At 43.1% G+C, this 17,470-nt stretch overlaps 1 protein-coding gene across 8 annotated transcripts in view; it reads left to right on the top strand.

Moving 5' to 3' along the window:
* tns1b (tensin 1b) overlaps positions 1–17,470 on the top strand; it is a 95,929-nt gene that overhangs the window by 66,822 nt on the left and 11,637 nt on the right. For 4 of the 8 annotated variants that reach the window (XM_079277132.1, XM_079277129.1, XM_079277128.1 and 1 more), the window contains 6 exons: positions 4,779–6,251; positions 7,862–7,942; positions 10,687–10,874; positions 10,981–11,119; positions 16,491–16,586; positions 17,255–17,435. In XM_079277132.1, coding sequence (XP_079133258.1) covers positions 4,779–6,251; positions 7,862–7,942; positions 10,687–10,874; positions 10,981–11,119; positions 16,491–16,586; positions 17,255–17,435 — 2,158 coding nt within the window. The remainder of the gene's footprint in view (positions 1–4,778; positions 6,252–7,861; positions 7,943–10,686; positions 10,875–10,980; positions 11,120–16,490; positions 16,587–17,254; positions 17,436–17,470) is intronic. The other 4 variants (XM_079277133.1, XM_079277131.1, XM_079277130.1 and 1 more) reach the window with 3 other exon arrangements.

The raw sequence follows: 17,470 nt of genomic DNA, 5'->3' as shown, positions 1-17,470 counted from the left end.
TACTTATCATGTCCAGCTACTGAAGCTCTTAATTCTCTCGGGCTTCTTGAATGTAAATACTCTCAGAGCTTTATTCTCGTCGGGCTATAAGTGCTTGCAGCATTTGAGGCCTGAGGGGACGTTCCCAGAACATGTTTCATCATTGCTTTTTATTAATGTTACACTTGTGGCCAACATACCTCAACTGTTTTGGAATGCCCACACACGTACTCTCTCTCTCTCACATGCACATACACAAGTACAGAGAAGCACATGGCGTGTTTGTCCATGTAAGTTAAAGGGGAAACATGCTATTTCCGCTGTAAAGGGGATCTATTGCCACAGGGGTCAAAGGTCAGGGTTTAAAGATCAGGAGTTCACACAGTTGCACCATCTGGCGCACAGAACCTCAAAATATCTGGCACCACCTTTCCACTTTCGACATTTTGTATTTTGTTGAGTTCAGTTTAGATGTGTGTGTGTGCAATCATTTCTCACTGTCTAGACTCGTATATGTTTGAGAACAGTAGAAACGCCTGCATGTTATGATCGTGATGTGCTTGATTTAATTCAAGTTGCTGCTGTTTTTTAAAAGCATTTTGTGATAAGCCCCGAAGCGTTTCTATTGCAGAGGATGTAGCGACGTAACCAATTGGTCATTCCAGACTGGTCAGACATGGTTCACTCTCCCCTGCTGTTGTATAATTAGCCGCGGCGATGGGGTCGGAATCGCATACATTCTCCTCTAACTAATATGCTTGGGATCACAGAGCAAGTATTTCCCTCCTGGGGTGTACTTACAAACACACACCAACGTGGACACAAACAGTGTAAGATATCGCACATACATATGCCCTTTCTTATCACGGGAAGGAACACGGAAAGGCTATTTGTAGAGGCTTACGAGTGTTCATTTCAACCGAATGAAAACAGCAGCAGACATAGCACCGCGCACAGAAGCAGTCTCATCATAAATAGTCTGCTTGGCGAAAAAAGTGACATATTAGATTTCCTGTTGTACAAATGGGGATTCTGTGGATCGCTTAGCAGTCACGTCGCTTCTAAAGTGAAGACAGAGGGGAAACTAAATTGGTCTTTCATTTGATGCGAGAGTGGGACCGTAGGACTGCAGCTGGCATCATCGCTGTCATTGCCATCATCATCATCATCATCATCATCGATAAAATAATTGAGTAAGAGGCCAGGGGAAGGATGTGGAGGTAGAAAGAGAGAGCTTATTAAAGCGAGAAAATAAGAGAGTTGGTGAGACAATCTGTGAGTCAAATGAGGGAAAACAGTATCGCAGTAATCCAGAATCATGAAACTTCCATTGAATTCAATCTGCTTGAAATGAGGGTGTCAATAGAGACAACGTTTTGTGGAGGCCAAAGTCACATGTTTATTGTTATCAGCCAGAATGACCAATGAGGAATTGTTCTGGACAGTGAAGTGACTGTCCTGCATGCTAATGTGTACAGATGGCTTGGTGATATGAACTGCACCGCAGGCTGAAGAGCTCTCAAACTGTGGGAAAAAAGGTTGTGTTTTGTGTGTACGTGTGCGTTTGTTACAGTAGGTTGCATTTGCAAACCATCCAAGGGAACAACTGCGTTAAATCCTCTACATCTGACTGCGTCATTTTTAATGTTAACCAATAAAACAATGAGTCCCTCTTATATTCCATAGCGGATCAGCAGAACACTCAAATGTATTCATCTTTCTATTTTTTACCCACAAGGCCTTTCTGTTTTCTCCATCTGCCTGAAGCAGGGTGGAGTTCTCTCCCTGCTTCCTTGCTTGGAGAGAGCTCATTAAATGACTGTTGTTGGACGAGGTAACTCTTTCCATTACATGAGTGTTTTCGACACCAGTGGGCTAAAGGAGGGGCATCTCTGCATATGTGTGCATGGAAAAGGCTCATTTTTACGCATGCCGCTGACGGCATATTATGTTTTTCAACACGTTTTTTTTTCCAGCTACAGCTTAAACAAGTCTTATATATTGGATATATTTGTATAGAAGAAAAATCTGTTATTTGACCAATGTTGACTAGTAACAAACTGTATACCTCAAAGAAGAGAGCCAAAACTACAGGGACTGATGTCATTCTATCAAACTCTAGAGCCCCCCCCCCCCCCCACATACACGTCAAACAGGCTGTTGTGATAGACCTCCCACATACGCACACACAGCAGGGGCAGCCTTTAGACTAGTGCGAGCAGCTCCTGGTCCGGCCACACAGCTATTGAGTAGAGGGAGGAGGAGGACGAACAGTAGCCAAAACTAACTCACCAAACTCCTGCTGTATTCGCCCATGTCCCACCCCGGGGGCTACTCTGCAGGGATTTTATCATCTTAGATTGGGATTGTGCCGACTTCCACTGCTCGCACAGGTAGGGCAGGTGTTTCTGTTGTTTCCTTCGACAAGACTTTGACTCCTTTGAAGCGTTGTAATTCAGACATTCAGGGTGAGTGACATCAGTTGAGCCATGTGACTTATCATCCCGATTGCACGAGTCACATTTTTGCTACGGGGAAGGTCATTATAAAGGTACTGAAATGTAGAAAGTGAGGGGAGCTCTTCTTTCACGACTTATGTCTATGTTTGTCTACATGACTGACGCTTTAAGTGTGTCTGCACATGAGTGCAGTGGACGGAAATGCATCCAGTGCACCAAACGTGATACTTGCAGTTTCATGAGCTATATAAACGTGTAATGATGACTTGATTTGGAGCCTAATGTCTTAGCAGCTAACTTTTCAGGGGAGACAGCATTGGCTTGAGTGGAGAATTCACATTAATCTGAAAGTTTGCATTTGCAATGCATTTTTTGGGCTACGGTCTGTATTGACTACGGTATTCATGACAACGGTACTGACACTGAAGATACCCTGTCCAAATGGCATGCCATACTGCAACAGACCATTATCAGACTAGACATGCTAGAAGCTATCATAGCCTCTTTTTCCCGCATGTGGTCCGCTCAAAGTACAAATCAAAGTAAACTCACTAAGGGATTAACAGTAAAAAACATACACTGTGCTTGTCTGTGACCGAGAGCTCCCAGATTTGTTTCCACCAGCAGCCTGACAGTGCAGCCGCGACAGTGCGCCATTCCCTTGGCAAGTTGCCCCGAGCCAGCCAAAGAGACCTTGCATTGCCCGGCTAGTGTGTTCGCCCACCAAGCTCCATTACAGAGCCCAGTATTCACTAAAGCTGAGATGGAGATATCTATAAGTTACAGGGACACAGACAGCTTCTTTGTGCAGCTCCTTTTCCCAAGCTGTAGAACCAGGACATGTCTCACCATGAGTTATGAGGTAACTTGGGAACTTTAATGGACAGTAGAAGAGGAATTACCTGACAAGGTATTGTTATGTTATTGAATGCGTTACCACACAAACTGTTACTAAATCCAGGGTTTAACGTGTATGTTGTTTCCCCCCCTGCCCGGACGGGCAAGTGCGTCAGAAATTCAAGTACATTTATTCTTGCTCTTATGCAAAATGTTTTATTTATTGGCAATTATCAAAAGACCAAAATTAATTGTAGGGTTTAATCTTAATTTAAATATATGAGATTGACCCACATCCTCGTATCCACCCAACTAAACTCCTGTTTCCAGAATGATTGAAGTGATTGCTGGCGGTATAGCTTATAAACTTTGCCTTGTCTGTGCAGTGCTGCGCATGTGCAACTCTCAGATGGGAAGGAAGCGAAATGGCTTCACTTCTTAGCTACTTCCATCATCAGCTCTGGGAAAAAGACTGTGCATTTAATTGCTTTTTGCCGCTTGCCCAATCGTGCAAGTGAGTTGCTAGATTTCCTCGCCAAAAGTGGCATTTTACGACTCGCGGAAAAAAAGCGCAATCCTTATTGTTGAGCCCTGAAATGGTCTGGAGGAGACGTAGTTGAGACTTTTTCAGACACTACACATAAATCAGTCTGCCTTGATGCACTGTGTTGGCTGTATGAGAGAATGCGGGAGGAAGGAGAAAAGTATGTGTGTCTCTCAACCTTTTCAGTGAGATTCTCAGTATTTTGAGCTTTTTGTTTTGCTTTCGGTGACGGAGTCCAGGAAAAGCCTTCCTTACTCAGTGAGGCTGATTTTCCAGTGATGACTAAATTATCCTGATCGGGGCACCCAACTTCCTCTTCACTGGACTTGGGTGTGGCTGTGTGAACGTGTATGTGGATGAGCGTATGCATGTACAGTACGTGTGTATGTGCATTTGTGTTCAGTGAACACAATCCACACTGCGGCATTCCATCCGATTCAATTTAAAGTCTGTTATGTTCATCCATCCATCCGCTTTTTACATCTGCTTATCCTGTTTACAGTCGTAGGGATCCTAAGTCAAATAAAACAACTGATTCATCTTCTATTATGCTGGTATCCCTCAGGTGGTGCAGATTAATCCAATTGGCTTGAGAAACTGCCAGGCAGGCTCCTGTGATTTCATCGTTTTTTTCCACACTGCATGCCACAGACCCTGCTCATTTCCTGAAGCTGGTAGAATAGGTGGACATCAGCCAGTGTTTAGGATAACTGCAGCTGTTTAGGCTATGCCCACACAATTTCCCAATACCCCTGTTTCCCTCTATGATAGCGCTACTTTTGCTCCCTAGCACCTAAATGAATCCTGTGTGCTTAGAGGATAAAACATTTATTTCTGTAATAGCCAAAGTACTATGGCTTTGAAAATACTTAAAGGTTGTGGAAAGCTGAATGGTTGCTGACTGTCGTCTTTGGCCTAATGTTATTCTAATGAGCCGCTGTCATTCTTGTTTGTTTTAGAAGTCATCCATACCGAAGGACCCCTGGACGGCAGCCTCTACGCCAAAGTACGTAAAAAGGAGTCTGTTGAAGGATCAGTCACAGCGAACGGCCTCCCGCCCACTGCTGCTGAACATGCCCTACCTGCGGTTGACCATGCCTTGTCAGTGAGCAGCGACTCAGGAAACTCTACTGCCTCCATCAAAACTGACCGAACTGATGAAGCGACAGCAGCTCCTCAGGCTTCCACAGTGAGCCAGACACACGTTCCTGTTGGTGAGGAGCTACCCTCAGTCCATCCTGCACAACAACCAATCAGTCCCCAAGAGAAACAGGAGCTGGAGCAGCTGTTGAGTGGCTTGGAGGGGCCCATGCATCGACAGGACTACTTGTCCACTCCGACCTCTGCTGTTGGAGGCATGCTTCACCTGGTTCCTGTCCAGGTCCATGTCAATGGGAACAGTAGCATTGACCGTGAGACAGACATTTTAGATGATGAGCTGCCGATCCGTCAGGAGGGCAACAGTGTGGACAGTCTAGGGACATTCTCCTCCACAGATGGTCGGGCTACACCAGCTGATCTTTACTACCAGCCTGAGTCACTTGTCAACGGCCAGGACCATGTACCGTATCTGGAGCGCAGTGTCCTAGAAAAGCCTCTGGAAATCGTCCGGACGCAAGTTGCCATATCCAACAAACCTGTCGCTCTGACCCAAAGTCATTCGGACCCATTTTCCGGTAATTACATGGCTACACAGAATGGCAATTTGTATAACTCTCAGTCATTTGCTGCAGAGCCGAACTCTTTGCCACCAGCTCCCGCCCGCACCACCAGTAGCAGGGATGCCGTCCAGCGTGGTCTCAATGTTTGGCAGCAGTTTGGTGTACCAGAGGAGCCAGTAACTGAGGGCCTCACTTTTAGTGTACCTCCGTCTGTAGCAGTGATGCCCAGCCACCACAGCCTCCCACAATTCCCTCATCGCCATAGCGCCTCCCAGCAAGAAATTGAGAAATCTATTGAAACTCTCAATCTCCTCATGTTGGACCTGGAACCAGGCCGTCCGCTGGTGCCAAAGTCCCAAAGTGCTCCACTGCGGGAAAACAATTTTGTAGTGACCACCCAGCCGTCCTTCTCCCAGGCCGATGCCACCATTCACACCCACTTTTCTGGCCCCAGCCTGGCCAGCCTCTCGTCACAGCCTCAGGTCTCACCTGGGAAGCCGAGTACACCAGAGCCTGTATCGGTCCAGGGATCTCAGTGTTACACATCTGAGAGAGCTGGAATCAGTCCTTCCCAACATGCCTCCCCCGCTATAGTTGGTCACTTCCAACTCAAGCCCATCAACAGCTACCCACCAAGCACATTGTCCCAGTCTGGAGAGGTCTCTGAACACCAGAGAAGCCCTAGCACTGCCTCAGCATCACCCCAGCCAAGAGAAAGTGAGCAAGATGAAGTCTTCAACGTTGAAGGTCTGGTTGCGCAAAGAGTGGCTGGTAAGATCTAACATTAAGTTATGTCATCTGAATACCATAGCTCCATTTATGACATCAGCATCCAGGGAGAATTACCTGTTATCCAACAGCAGATTGCTTCTTCATATGTATGAAATTGATTTTACAGATTTTTAAAGGATTGCCTCACACAATACTAGGTGCAACCTGCTGCAAAAACTATTTCATTCGTAAAGTTTGCATTAGGAACACTGTATATGCTGAGGTCAAACCTGACAACCCAAATATAGCTTTAGTTTAGTTTTACATAGCATGTTGACACAGATAAATACAGTATGTCATGTCATAGTTATGTCATGAAGCTGTGTAATTCTCATTTTCCATACAATCATGTCCTAGGGCCTGTGTGGCTCTTCTGTTTTAAAGAGTTGTACTCTGATGGTGGGCTGTCCTTTTCATTTTACAGCCCACCTGTTGTCTGTTGGGCTCACTCTACAAAATGACTCTTGGTTGAAGCCTTCCACTATTACTTCTCTCAAGAAGCACCCAAACACTACGTTTGGTTCATTATTTCCACAACCAATCCATTTCCCAGGAGAGACAAAAATATCACCCTGTTGTTTGATGATCATTGCTATATTCCAAATTCCTACGACAAATACATCAAACTGTCTAACTAAAATAGAAGGAGTCTCTGTCTGTACGTATGCCTGTCCTTAGAGTTTCTCGACAACTGTTCATACAATCAAAGTTGTATCGAAGTGTGAAGTTGTTTGGATGAGCGGTTCTCGAGACAGCTGCAAGCAGCAATAAACAGGCCAAGCAAGCGGCCAAACGGGCACTGGACAAGTGGATACTAAGCATTATTCAATGTAGCAGTTGTGTGTAAGCTTCGTTGTGATGGCAAGACAGAACATGTACGTGAAGAGCAATGTTAATGCCACCATCCCTGCCCTGTGCAGAAAACACCGCTCTGTCCTTATCTCATTTCCTGAATGTCACCTCATCAGTCCCCATCACTCAGGCTCAAACAGGAAGTGTTCTCTCCAGTTCAGCAGGTTGACTGTCCCTAGATAAGCACACCAGACATCCTGCAGAGCAGCAAGCAAGTCAACATATAGCAGTGTGATAGCTGAGCCCTGCGATTACTATTGCCAGAAAGAGGTTTTCTAGAATCAACAGTATGGCTCAGTTCACTTTACTGACATTTAAATGAAGCGCAATGTTCTACATTACATTTAGAAATGTAGTTATTGTTTGTGGAAGATAAATGAGACCCTAGTCTGATTGCTGTCTACTTCCTGTTTCATATAAATCCTAATTTCATCATGATTTGTTTAGAGACCGTAAAGACAAAATTGTTTCACTTTTTAATGTCGGAGTCGTAGGTTCATTTCCAAACAGGTAACAGGAATCAGCTATATATATATATATATATATATATATATATATATATATATATATATATATATATATATATATATATATATATATATATATATATAAACATATACTGTATATATATTTACATGGAAAATATCTTTCAGTTACCTTCTTGTTCTTCTTATAGGCGGGTCTCGCTTGTTTTCTTTTTCCTTTCAATTTTTGTCATCATCATTCTCCTTTCTGTCATCATCCAACTGTTTACCCAGAATACTCGGCTCGTGTCCAAAGTGTCATCCCCAACATGACCTCTTCTCAGTCTGACCACCGCCCTTCTCACTCCCTCTCGGGTTGGTTCTTCCATCCTGTCTGAAGGAACACTTAAAAAGGAAGGAGACGTCCTTTTTTCAAGTGTTCCTTCAAGTAGTCCAAGTTCAAGTCTGTATCTGCTTTGTCTTCGAGTGCGGTGGGCTTTGATTTGCATTTAATCCTTTCTCATTTCTTGTTTAATAATTGACTGCCCAATCTGCTGCTACTCAGTTTTCTTTTTGTTTCACTTCCTCTTTCTCCCTTTCACACGTAACACATTTTCCTCTGTCATCATCAAACTAACCACTGAATCTTCTCTGCATACATACTCACCCTTTATTCCTCTTTGTTCTGAGTTACAGTTTTGTACCTCAAGGTCAGGCAATTACCTCAACTACGGCGTAAAAAAACCCCCATCCAAATTGGACAATGTTAAAGTTCCACAAGAACTAGACAAGAGAGGCACAAAGGAGGCTCTGTCTCTTGCCAGGAGAGTGCATGTCACAAGATCCATTTTGCCAAACTCGGGGAACAATACCGAGGCTGGGATACACTGGCTTCATTCAAGGCTGCTTTTTTCTTTTTACTCACACTATTTTGAAGATTTACAAAGCCAGACAAAAGACACCAAATCCAGGAGCGACCTCACAGCCCTCGTTGGAAACATCGCTAAAGCCCCTATGTGTCCACTGGGAGAAAGCGACCACAATGCAGACAGGGTTGTTCGGTTTTAGGGCCCTTGTTAGTGATGCAACGCAACATCAAAGTTAAATGTAACAGAGTAGATCTTGGATTGTAGAGTTGAAATGAACGCCATTATGACGTTTCTGTTCTACAAGCACTATTGCACAAATGTAGACGTTTTTTTCAAACAAAAGACTACAAAGAAACAAGAAAATATAGTTCTGTTATTGATCTGCACTTGCCAGGAATGCAACCCCTTCACTCTAACCTTCAATGACCTCGCCCAGTTGCAGGTTTGCACATATGCAGACTTTGGATCACCTATCAAGTTGATGTATTTGGAAAAAGAAAACCATGCTTATCCACATGATGACTGGATTTTAAATAGCTGAGAAAAGTCAGCCCTCGAGAATCTCCAGCCGTCCCAGCTGGAAGCCATTAGCAGTCGCTAGGGCAACAACGCAGTGTTTGACAGTACTCTGCTGCTGAGCAGTGCATCGTGGGTACATCTGGTTCTCAGTTTCTGGGCTCGGTACGATGGTGGGTGTGTTTCTGTTTGGGGGTGTTGACTGCCTACATGCTTTGCAAAGCTGTCGGTTCCAAGATTTTTTTTAACCAAACCCTCGCCAACACCAAGCATCCTGACAGATAGCATGATTGGCACTTATTCATCTTTGATTTCTCTCTTTTATTTAAAAATAATACATATATAAAATAAGTACATTGAATTATAAACAGAAGGTAACTTGGAGACAAGGAAATTTAGAGAAAATATTTTTTAAAGCCTCAGATTTAATACTGAGGTGGCGATGGCAGCTACCTTCATTCCTAACTATTTAACGATTTGAATTTCTACAGCTGCTATCTATAAATATTCCCCACAGATATTTGGCCAGGTCTTCGCACTTCACTTCAAAATGAAGCTGAGTAAAGGGGATATTAATAGATATTAATTTCACGTTTGCATAACAGGCTCGTAGGGTTTGTCTTTTGTTTTGTTGTCATGTATGGAAGTCTATCGGCATCAAACTGATAAAAGCCCTCAGTCACATTTTTATGGTCACTGTCAGCCTGTTTGTTTTCAGTCTCCCTATGAGGTCATTCCATCTTGGCATGTTCTCATGTAGGTGTGAAAGAGGAGCTCTAAGAAAGAAACAATAAATTAACTCAAGGTCCATCCAACACATTATTCATTCAACTGTTTCAGTGAATTTGAAACATGGAGAAAGTAACCCTAAGAAAAAAAACAGAGGATAAGCTGCCTCAGCACACACAACACCACAGGATTTATTCACCCAATTGTCCCACTTGTTTCTTAAGCCTATTGTTCTCCCCTTTTTTCTCCCATTAACCTTCATCTTGTTCCAAAGCACAGGGCAGCCAGTGATATTCTTTCACATTGGCCGTGCAGCTTTGGCAAGCACTTCATGCTTCGCTACCTCCACCCGCCAGTCAATGGCATTGCATATTAGCATAAAAATCGTAACTTAAATCCTGTTTTGTTTTATGCTGGTACCTTTCTTTCTCTCTCTTAGTTCAGACCAGATTAACTGAAATGAGCTTACTGGCTGCTTTGAGGTTCAGCCAGATCTGGCCGCATTGACGCTTTAGATAACAAACATGCAGATTGCACCAGTGTATCAGAAAGTCTTGATTATTTGTATGAGAGAACGTTTTCATTCTTGGTCTTTCCAAAAAAATAGTTCACTTATTATAGTTTCAGCTGATGCTAGAAGGGATGGCCATCGTTTTTATGTAACATATTTTTAAGGTCAAGGTTTTCCCTAAATTTGAAACACTTGTTTTGTTGGAGATATCATTCAGTGGGTTTATTAATGAATGAAATCAATCCAATGGGCTTCAGTTTGATCAGCAGCTAACCCTTCATTAACCTTGTGTGTGTGTGTGTGTGTGTGCATGTTAAATTCAACAGTTTTGAGAACCACAACCAAAATGCACACGATGACCTGTGCGTTGAGCATTCACAATGGCTGAAAACCTCTAATGACGATGATGGCATTGCTGGAGGAAAGAAGTGTGATTGAGCAGTAGTGACCAGCCCTTGCTAAATTTTTAAAACTCAACTTGCGGGTCCTCCCAGGTGTCCAGGCCCGCACAGTGTCCTTGGACGAGCCTGCAACCCTTCCCCGCCATTACATCACCAGCGACGGCCAGTACCATCCTGACGACGACCCCTCCGCAGATGTCCCACTTCGGTCCCCCGTCCGCTGTGTTTCTCCGGAGTTTGTCAACGCCATAGCGATGAACCCTGGCGGACGACCTAAGGAGGTAGAGAGTGTACATTTTGAAAATACATTGTGGGACAACATACGTTGTTTTCCCGCCTTTTTTCTTTACGTGTTATTTATTTATGTGTTTTTGTTCCGCTCCTCAGAGACACATGCACAGCTACCGCGAGGCCTTCGAGGAGATGGAGGGTGGCCCCATCAGTCCTACACCCATAGTTGGTGGTGAGGTGTTTCCCCAAACCCCTGCCTTCCCCATCTCGCCGCAAACCCCTTACTTCAACCTGTGTAAGTCCCCCCTCCGGCTGACAGAGGGCACTGTGGAGCTCAGGCTTAGTTACAGTAGATGAAAACATGACTTAAATTAAATCCTAACTGAAGGTTCTTTTTGGCAAGGCAAGGCAAGGCAAGTTTATTTGTATCGCACATTTCAACAACAAGGTAATTCAAAGTGCTTCACATAAAACCATTAAAAGCATCAAAACACAAGGCAAAAGAAAAGGAGATTTCAAAAAACAATTAAAAAACAGTGTAAGAAATAAAATGCAGTAGTAAAATGCAGAAATGCAGGAAATTGATTAATATATTAATTGAACGTGGTTCAATTAAAGGCAGCAGCAAACAGAAAGGTCTTCAATCTTGATTTAAATGAGCTGAGGGTCTCAGCAGACCTGCAGCTTTCTCGGACTTTGTTCCAGATATGTGGAGCAGAAAAACTGAACGCTGCTTCTCCATGTTTAGTTCTGACTCTGGGAACAGAAAGTAGACCGGTCCCAGACGACCTGAGGGGTCGGGATGGTTCATAAGGTAGTAGCAGATCGGCGATGTATTTTGGTCCAAAACCATTCAGTGCTTTGTAAACCAACAGTAGGATTTTAAAGTCAATTCTTTGTTGGACAGGAAGCCAGTGCAAAGACCTCAGAACTGGAGTGATGTGATCCACCCTTGAGCCTCTTAGTGAGGACTCGAGCTGCAGCGTTCTGAATCAGCTGCAGCTTTCTGACGGATTTTTTACAGAGACCTGTAAACACACCGTTACAATAGTCCAGTCTGCTGAAGATAAATGCGTGGACAAGTTTTTCCAAATCCTGTTGCGACATAAGTCCTCTAATCCTTGATATATTCTTCAGGTGATAGTAGGCTGATTTTGTAATTGTCTTGATATGGCTGTTCAGGTTGAGGTCTGAATCCATAACTACACCTAGATTTCTGGCTTGGTTTGTGGGTTTAAACATCAGTGACTGAAGCTGAGCGGTGATTTTCAATTGTTCGTCCTTGGTACCAAAAACAATTACTTCTGTTTTATCTTTGTTTAATTGAAGAAAATTCTGGCACATCCAGTTGTTGATTTGTTCAATGCAGTTACCCAGCCCTTGTATGGGATTATAGTCCCCTGGTGACATAGTTATGTAGATTTGTGTGTCGTCTGCCTACTTATGATAACACACTTTGTTGTTTTCCATAATCTGAGCTAGTGGAAGCATGTAGATGTTGAACAGAAGAGGCCCCAGTATTGAACCTTGGGGAACACCACATGTCATTTTAGTCAGCTCTGATGTGTAATCAGCTACAGACACAAAGTATTCTCGGCCCTTCAAGTAGGATTCAAACCAGTTAAGTGCTGTGCCAGAGAGTCCCACCCAGATTTTTAGTCTTTCTAGGAGTATGGCATGGTCGATTGTGTCGAATGCAGTACTGAGATCCAGTAACACTAAGACTTAACTTCTGCCATTGTCTATGTTTAAGTGGATGTCGTTGAAAACCTTAACAAGAGCAGTTTCAGTGCTGTGGTGCTGTCAAAAGCCTGACTGGAAAACATCAAAGCAGTTATTTACGGCCAAGAAGTCGGTCAGCTGTTGGAAAACCGCTTTTTCAATTATTTTACTTAAAAATGGGAGGTTTGATATCGGCCTATAATTTTTCATCGTTGCGGAGTCTAAACTAGCTTTCTTTAGGAGTGGTTTAATAACTGCAGTTTTTAGGGCTTGTGGGAAGAAACCTGAGAGAAGGGATGTGTTTACAATTTGTAAGAGATCAGTGGTCATGCAGTTTGAAATATTTTTGAAAAAGTGTGTTGGTAGAATATCCAAGCAGCAGGAGGATGACTTCAGATGTTGTATAATGTCTTCTAGGCTTCTACGGTCGATTGAATGAAATTGTGTCATGATATTTGAATGGATGTTATTCAGAGATCGGGACAACACATATCCTGTGGTTGATGTGGAGGCACTGACTGCTGGTCTAATTTTCTGAATTTTGTCAGTAAAAAAGGAGGCAAATTGATTGCATGCCCAGGTGGATTGGAGTTCAGCAGCTACCGACACTGGAGGGTTTGTTAGCCTGTCGACGGTAGCAAATAAGGCGCGTGTATTGTTCTTGTTTTTGGTTATGATGTCAGAGAAGAATGACTGCCTTGCATTTCTAAGTTCCAAATTATAATTGCGAAGTCTCTCTTTATAGATGTCACAGTGAACCTGGAGATTAGTTTTTCGCCACCTGCGCTCAGCTTTCCGACACTCTCGTTTCTCTATTTTGACCAGCATAGCATTTCTCCAAGGAGATCTTTGCAATAGTATTACTCTTATTCTGAGATTATTCTTTAGATGTATGTACTTACTTTCACTTAAATGGCATATTTTAGTAATGAGGTTACTTAGTATTCATCAATTCATGGATGTCTCTCTTTTTATAAGTGTAAGAACAGAGATTTGAGTATAACTTGTGATACTGAAAATTGTTGTAGGAAAAGTCTTGAGGTGTAAAAGTTTCCCTCATGTTTTGAGACTCTTGGCAGTTGATCAAGGTACTTAATCTTGACTTGTATTCTCTCTTTATGTGCTTCATTTGGTACCACATATTCCAAGCAGTGTGAATAAAATCCCCACTATTACCATATTCATACAGATTGTAAATGGGCTGCATTTCCAATGTACGAGTGGGACGCTGCAGTGCTCTGGCTCATCAAAATGCCTGAGTGGCCGCATCTCGTGAAGACTGAATTCATCTTTTCTTGCAAGGATATCTGCAGTCATCATTCAGGAGATGAAGAATGAGAAAAAAGGGGCAAGAGAAACAAAAAAAGCCAAGTCAGTTTGGTGTAACCGATTAAATAGCGTCTTTTTTCAGTATAAATGTTTCACAGAGAATAAGTTGATCTTACAAGAAAAACATGTTTCCTCAAAGTCTGGAAAATAGAAAAGATACAGATGGACAACTGAGAAAACCATCTCCTCCTACTGCCCTCTCCCAACTGCTTCTCGCAGTCTCACATGTACTCCACACTAAAACGAGAGTCACGTGTTAGGTTACGTGTCTTTGGCCAACTCTACCAATGATCTCATCCAGTCCACTTGCCTATCTCCCCCAGGGCACACCCATAAAACTTAGTCATAAAAGTCGCTCCATATTTTTAACACCCGCTCTGCGGCGCAACACCCCTCCCTTCCCATCAACGTGGGAACTGGGAGACATCGAGATCAAATTGTTGCGTTAGATATGCGTTTGGGAAAAAACTGAAGGTTTCCTTCATTGTTTGTGAGTGTAATCGACCTCAAAACTAGATTATTTTTCTCAGCTGAGCACAAATGTCATCATTTAACAAAGATTAGTTTTGCAGTTATTTGCAAAACTTGTTAAAGGTCCATGGTTAGCTACTTGATTAGTGCATGTGACACTATATTTATTTCCCATGTATTTCCATTACACAGTTGTCTTGAACAGTGTTGTAGTAGTAGTCCTCAAATCACTTTCCCAAGTTTTGACTTTGCCTGCTCCGCACAAACACCACCCACGATTAAATGTGGGGCATCGAGGTGGCAAGTACAAAGAATTGATTTGGATTCTTTGGTAAGTGGAGGATGAATGTCTTTCTACCGGAGTACCACTGTCCCACAATGTCAGCCAAATGGACCCCCCATCCCTTCCCTCTCCCCAAGTGAGCTTTACCACTTATCACAGTTCTGCACTGCTTTGGCATGGGAGCCACATGAGAGAAGCACTGGCAACACAATGGACACACTGTAGGACACACATCAGACATATATTCCACCGTAAACTACCTGCAAGTCTGTTGCTGCTAAAACAGATACTTGTGGTACAAATACACCAGGGAATAACCTCCACTTTCATGCATTGACAAAGTCAAAAATTTGCCTCATTGTCAACACACACAAACACTCATCCATAGATCCAAACACGTAAAGCCCAAAGTCATGCTTCCACTCTCTCAGCTGCTGCTGCTCTCTGTGTTGCTGTTGTCATCTGTGTTTGGGTTCCTGTTGCTGCCTTATTTCACCACAAACAGCACCCTGCCTGCCCTCCCCAGCAGTCTTAATTACCCAGCCATTCATGTCTTGTCCTTTGGTAATTGTGCTAGCATTATGTGTTTGTGACCACAAGAGTTGTCTTTTTTTTCTCCCCCCACATAATCATTTGTGTTTACACTGGAGGTGAACACAGGAGTAGTTGGCATTGTTAAAGGAAGACTAGAGGCGCAGAACAGATTTTTTAATCAAACACATTTACAGTTGGGATGATTCTAGTAGTATAGGTCTAAATATGACAGAGGCTACACACTCTACTCCTGATCTTTCCCTCCAGTGTTAATGTAGCAGAGACTGTATCAAAGTGCCTATTCTTTCATGGACAGTAATGACTAAGTGGCAACATTTGATTCAAAAGAATATAGGGATGTTAGCATGGTGTCATGACATTGTTCCGATGGCCCATTATTCCGAAAAAGGTCCCATCTGACAGAATGCCCATTTGTCCGAAAGTCCATTTGTCCGACAGCCCGTTAATCCCAAAACAAACTCTCATCGTTCCTAAGGCCCATTGTTTCGAAAGTACAATCTCTGTGTGTAGTAAACAGAAGCACATGCCAAATTGTTATCCAGAGCGACCCTCCCGATCGCAATATAGTTTTTTCCTACGAAGGTATGAACCGCCTCTGGTTGGCTTACCCTGATATTCGTATCCTACATATAACTAATCCTACTCCTTACACCTAAACCTAACCAACCCAACCACAAAGGCAACAAGTAATAAGATGCAAAGAAAATCTGGGGTTTCAGAATCATGGGCCGACGGAACAATGGACGGTACCGATTTCTGGTGTAAAACTAAAACAAAGTCTACAAATGTAAAAGAAAAAATGTAGCATCTGAGGATTACTAATGCCGTTCTCCTGTAAAATGACCAGAATGATTCCTGGGGAACCAAACACTCTTTATTCAGTTTGACCCAGCTCTGCTTTGTGTTTGACACAAACCTTATTCTGCTGTTGGTAGAGTGAGGTGGTGTCACATTGTTATTCGTCAAATGCATGTTTTTCCCCTCCATCAGAGCATGAGCACACCCCTCTGGACATGTTGCCCCTGTGTGTTAAGCTGTTGATGCTAGATTGTCTTGACAGCTGTTTACCTGTGTGTTAGTATGTGATTATCAAGACTAAAAGGTCAACTTTAAGCGGGCGAGACTGTTGTTAAAATAAACTACTGCAGGCCTTGTGGAAATTGACAATTAAGAAAAAAAATATTTTTTATATACTTTTGCATCATTTACTTATTGAGTGAAAAGGGGATCAAATAAACAGGAAGCAGCTGTCAAGATGTTAGTGACGTATGATGCTGTGTGGTGATAAGTGTCCCATTCTCTTCAGGTCGGTCCCCTCCTGGTCTTGCCAAGACCCCACTGTCAGCGCTGGGTTTGAAGCCCCACAACCCAGCAGAAATCCTCCTCAATCAAACAGGCTCAGGTTGGTTGTAACACTCGCTTTATTATAATCACAAACTAATTAAATCCAAGTAGTTATACTGCCCAAAAATTTTTTTGTAAAAAAAAAAAGAAGAAAAAAAGTCAAAAGTCAAATTGTATTAACAGCTGACAAACACAAAAATGTGGTCTGACCAAGCGTCAGTATTTGACGAGTTGCATAACCACACACCAAATTAAATGAGTAGGGCACAGACACAAAATGTTCTTCCCACCTCCTTTGCTGTACCTCTGTTCCTTTACATTATTCTGTTTCTCTGGATTATCTCCAACGATGCTCCACAGAAGATGAGAGCAGTGAGGGTGAGGAAGGTAAGAGTGCTGCTACAATGCCGCAGATCATCAACGTTTTAATCTCCTCCACCCCATTTCTTTCCCTATTGCTCAGTTGTAGTCCGTCTACATCTTGCGTGGCAAATCCTTTTCCGTTTTCATTTCTTGTCTGGAAAAGAGTCACAACCACTCTCATGGCAGCATACACTGTCGCAGCATATTATTTCAATCTTGTGCCATTCTGCGTTCACAGTTCTCTTGAGACATTTTTCATTGGCATACTATCACCGTCACACAACTACAATGCCACAAAGCTAAAGGGAACATCAAATACAGACAGCAGAAGTAAAGTAAATGTTTTTTCTCTCTCTCATGCAGCACCAAGAAGCTATGTTGAGTCTGTGGCAAGGTCGGCAGCGGCAGGCGGAGAGCAGTCGATGTCACCTCGGAGCCTCAGCCCACTGGGAGAGACGACAGCCCAGCAGAGAATTCCGAGTCCCACTTCCCACGCGCTGAACCCACCTTTGTCCAGCAGCAGCCCCATCCAGAGCTCACAGGGGTGAGCCCAATACATAATGCTCTTTCATTTGTTGG

This window comes from Melanostigma gelatinosum (genome assembly GCF_949748355.1).
Source record: "Melanostigma gelatinosum genome assembly, chromosome: 10".
Lineage (NCBI taxonomy): Eukaryota > Metazoa > Chordata > Actinopteri > Perciformes > Zoarcidae > Melanostigma > Melanostigma gelatinosum.
This window is presented reverse-complemented; position numbering and strand designations above follow the sequence as displayed.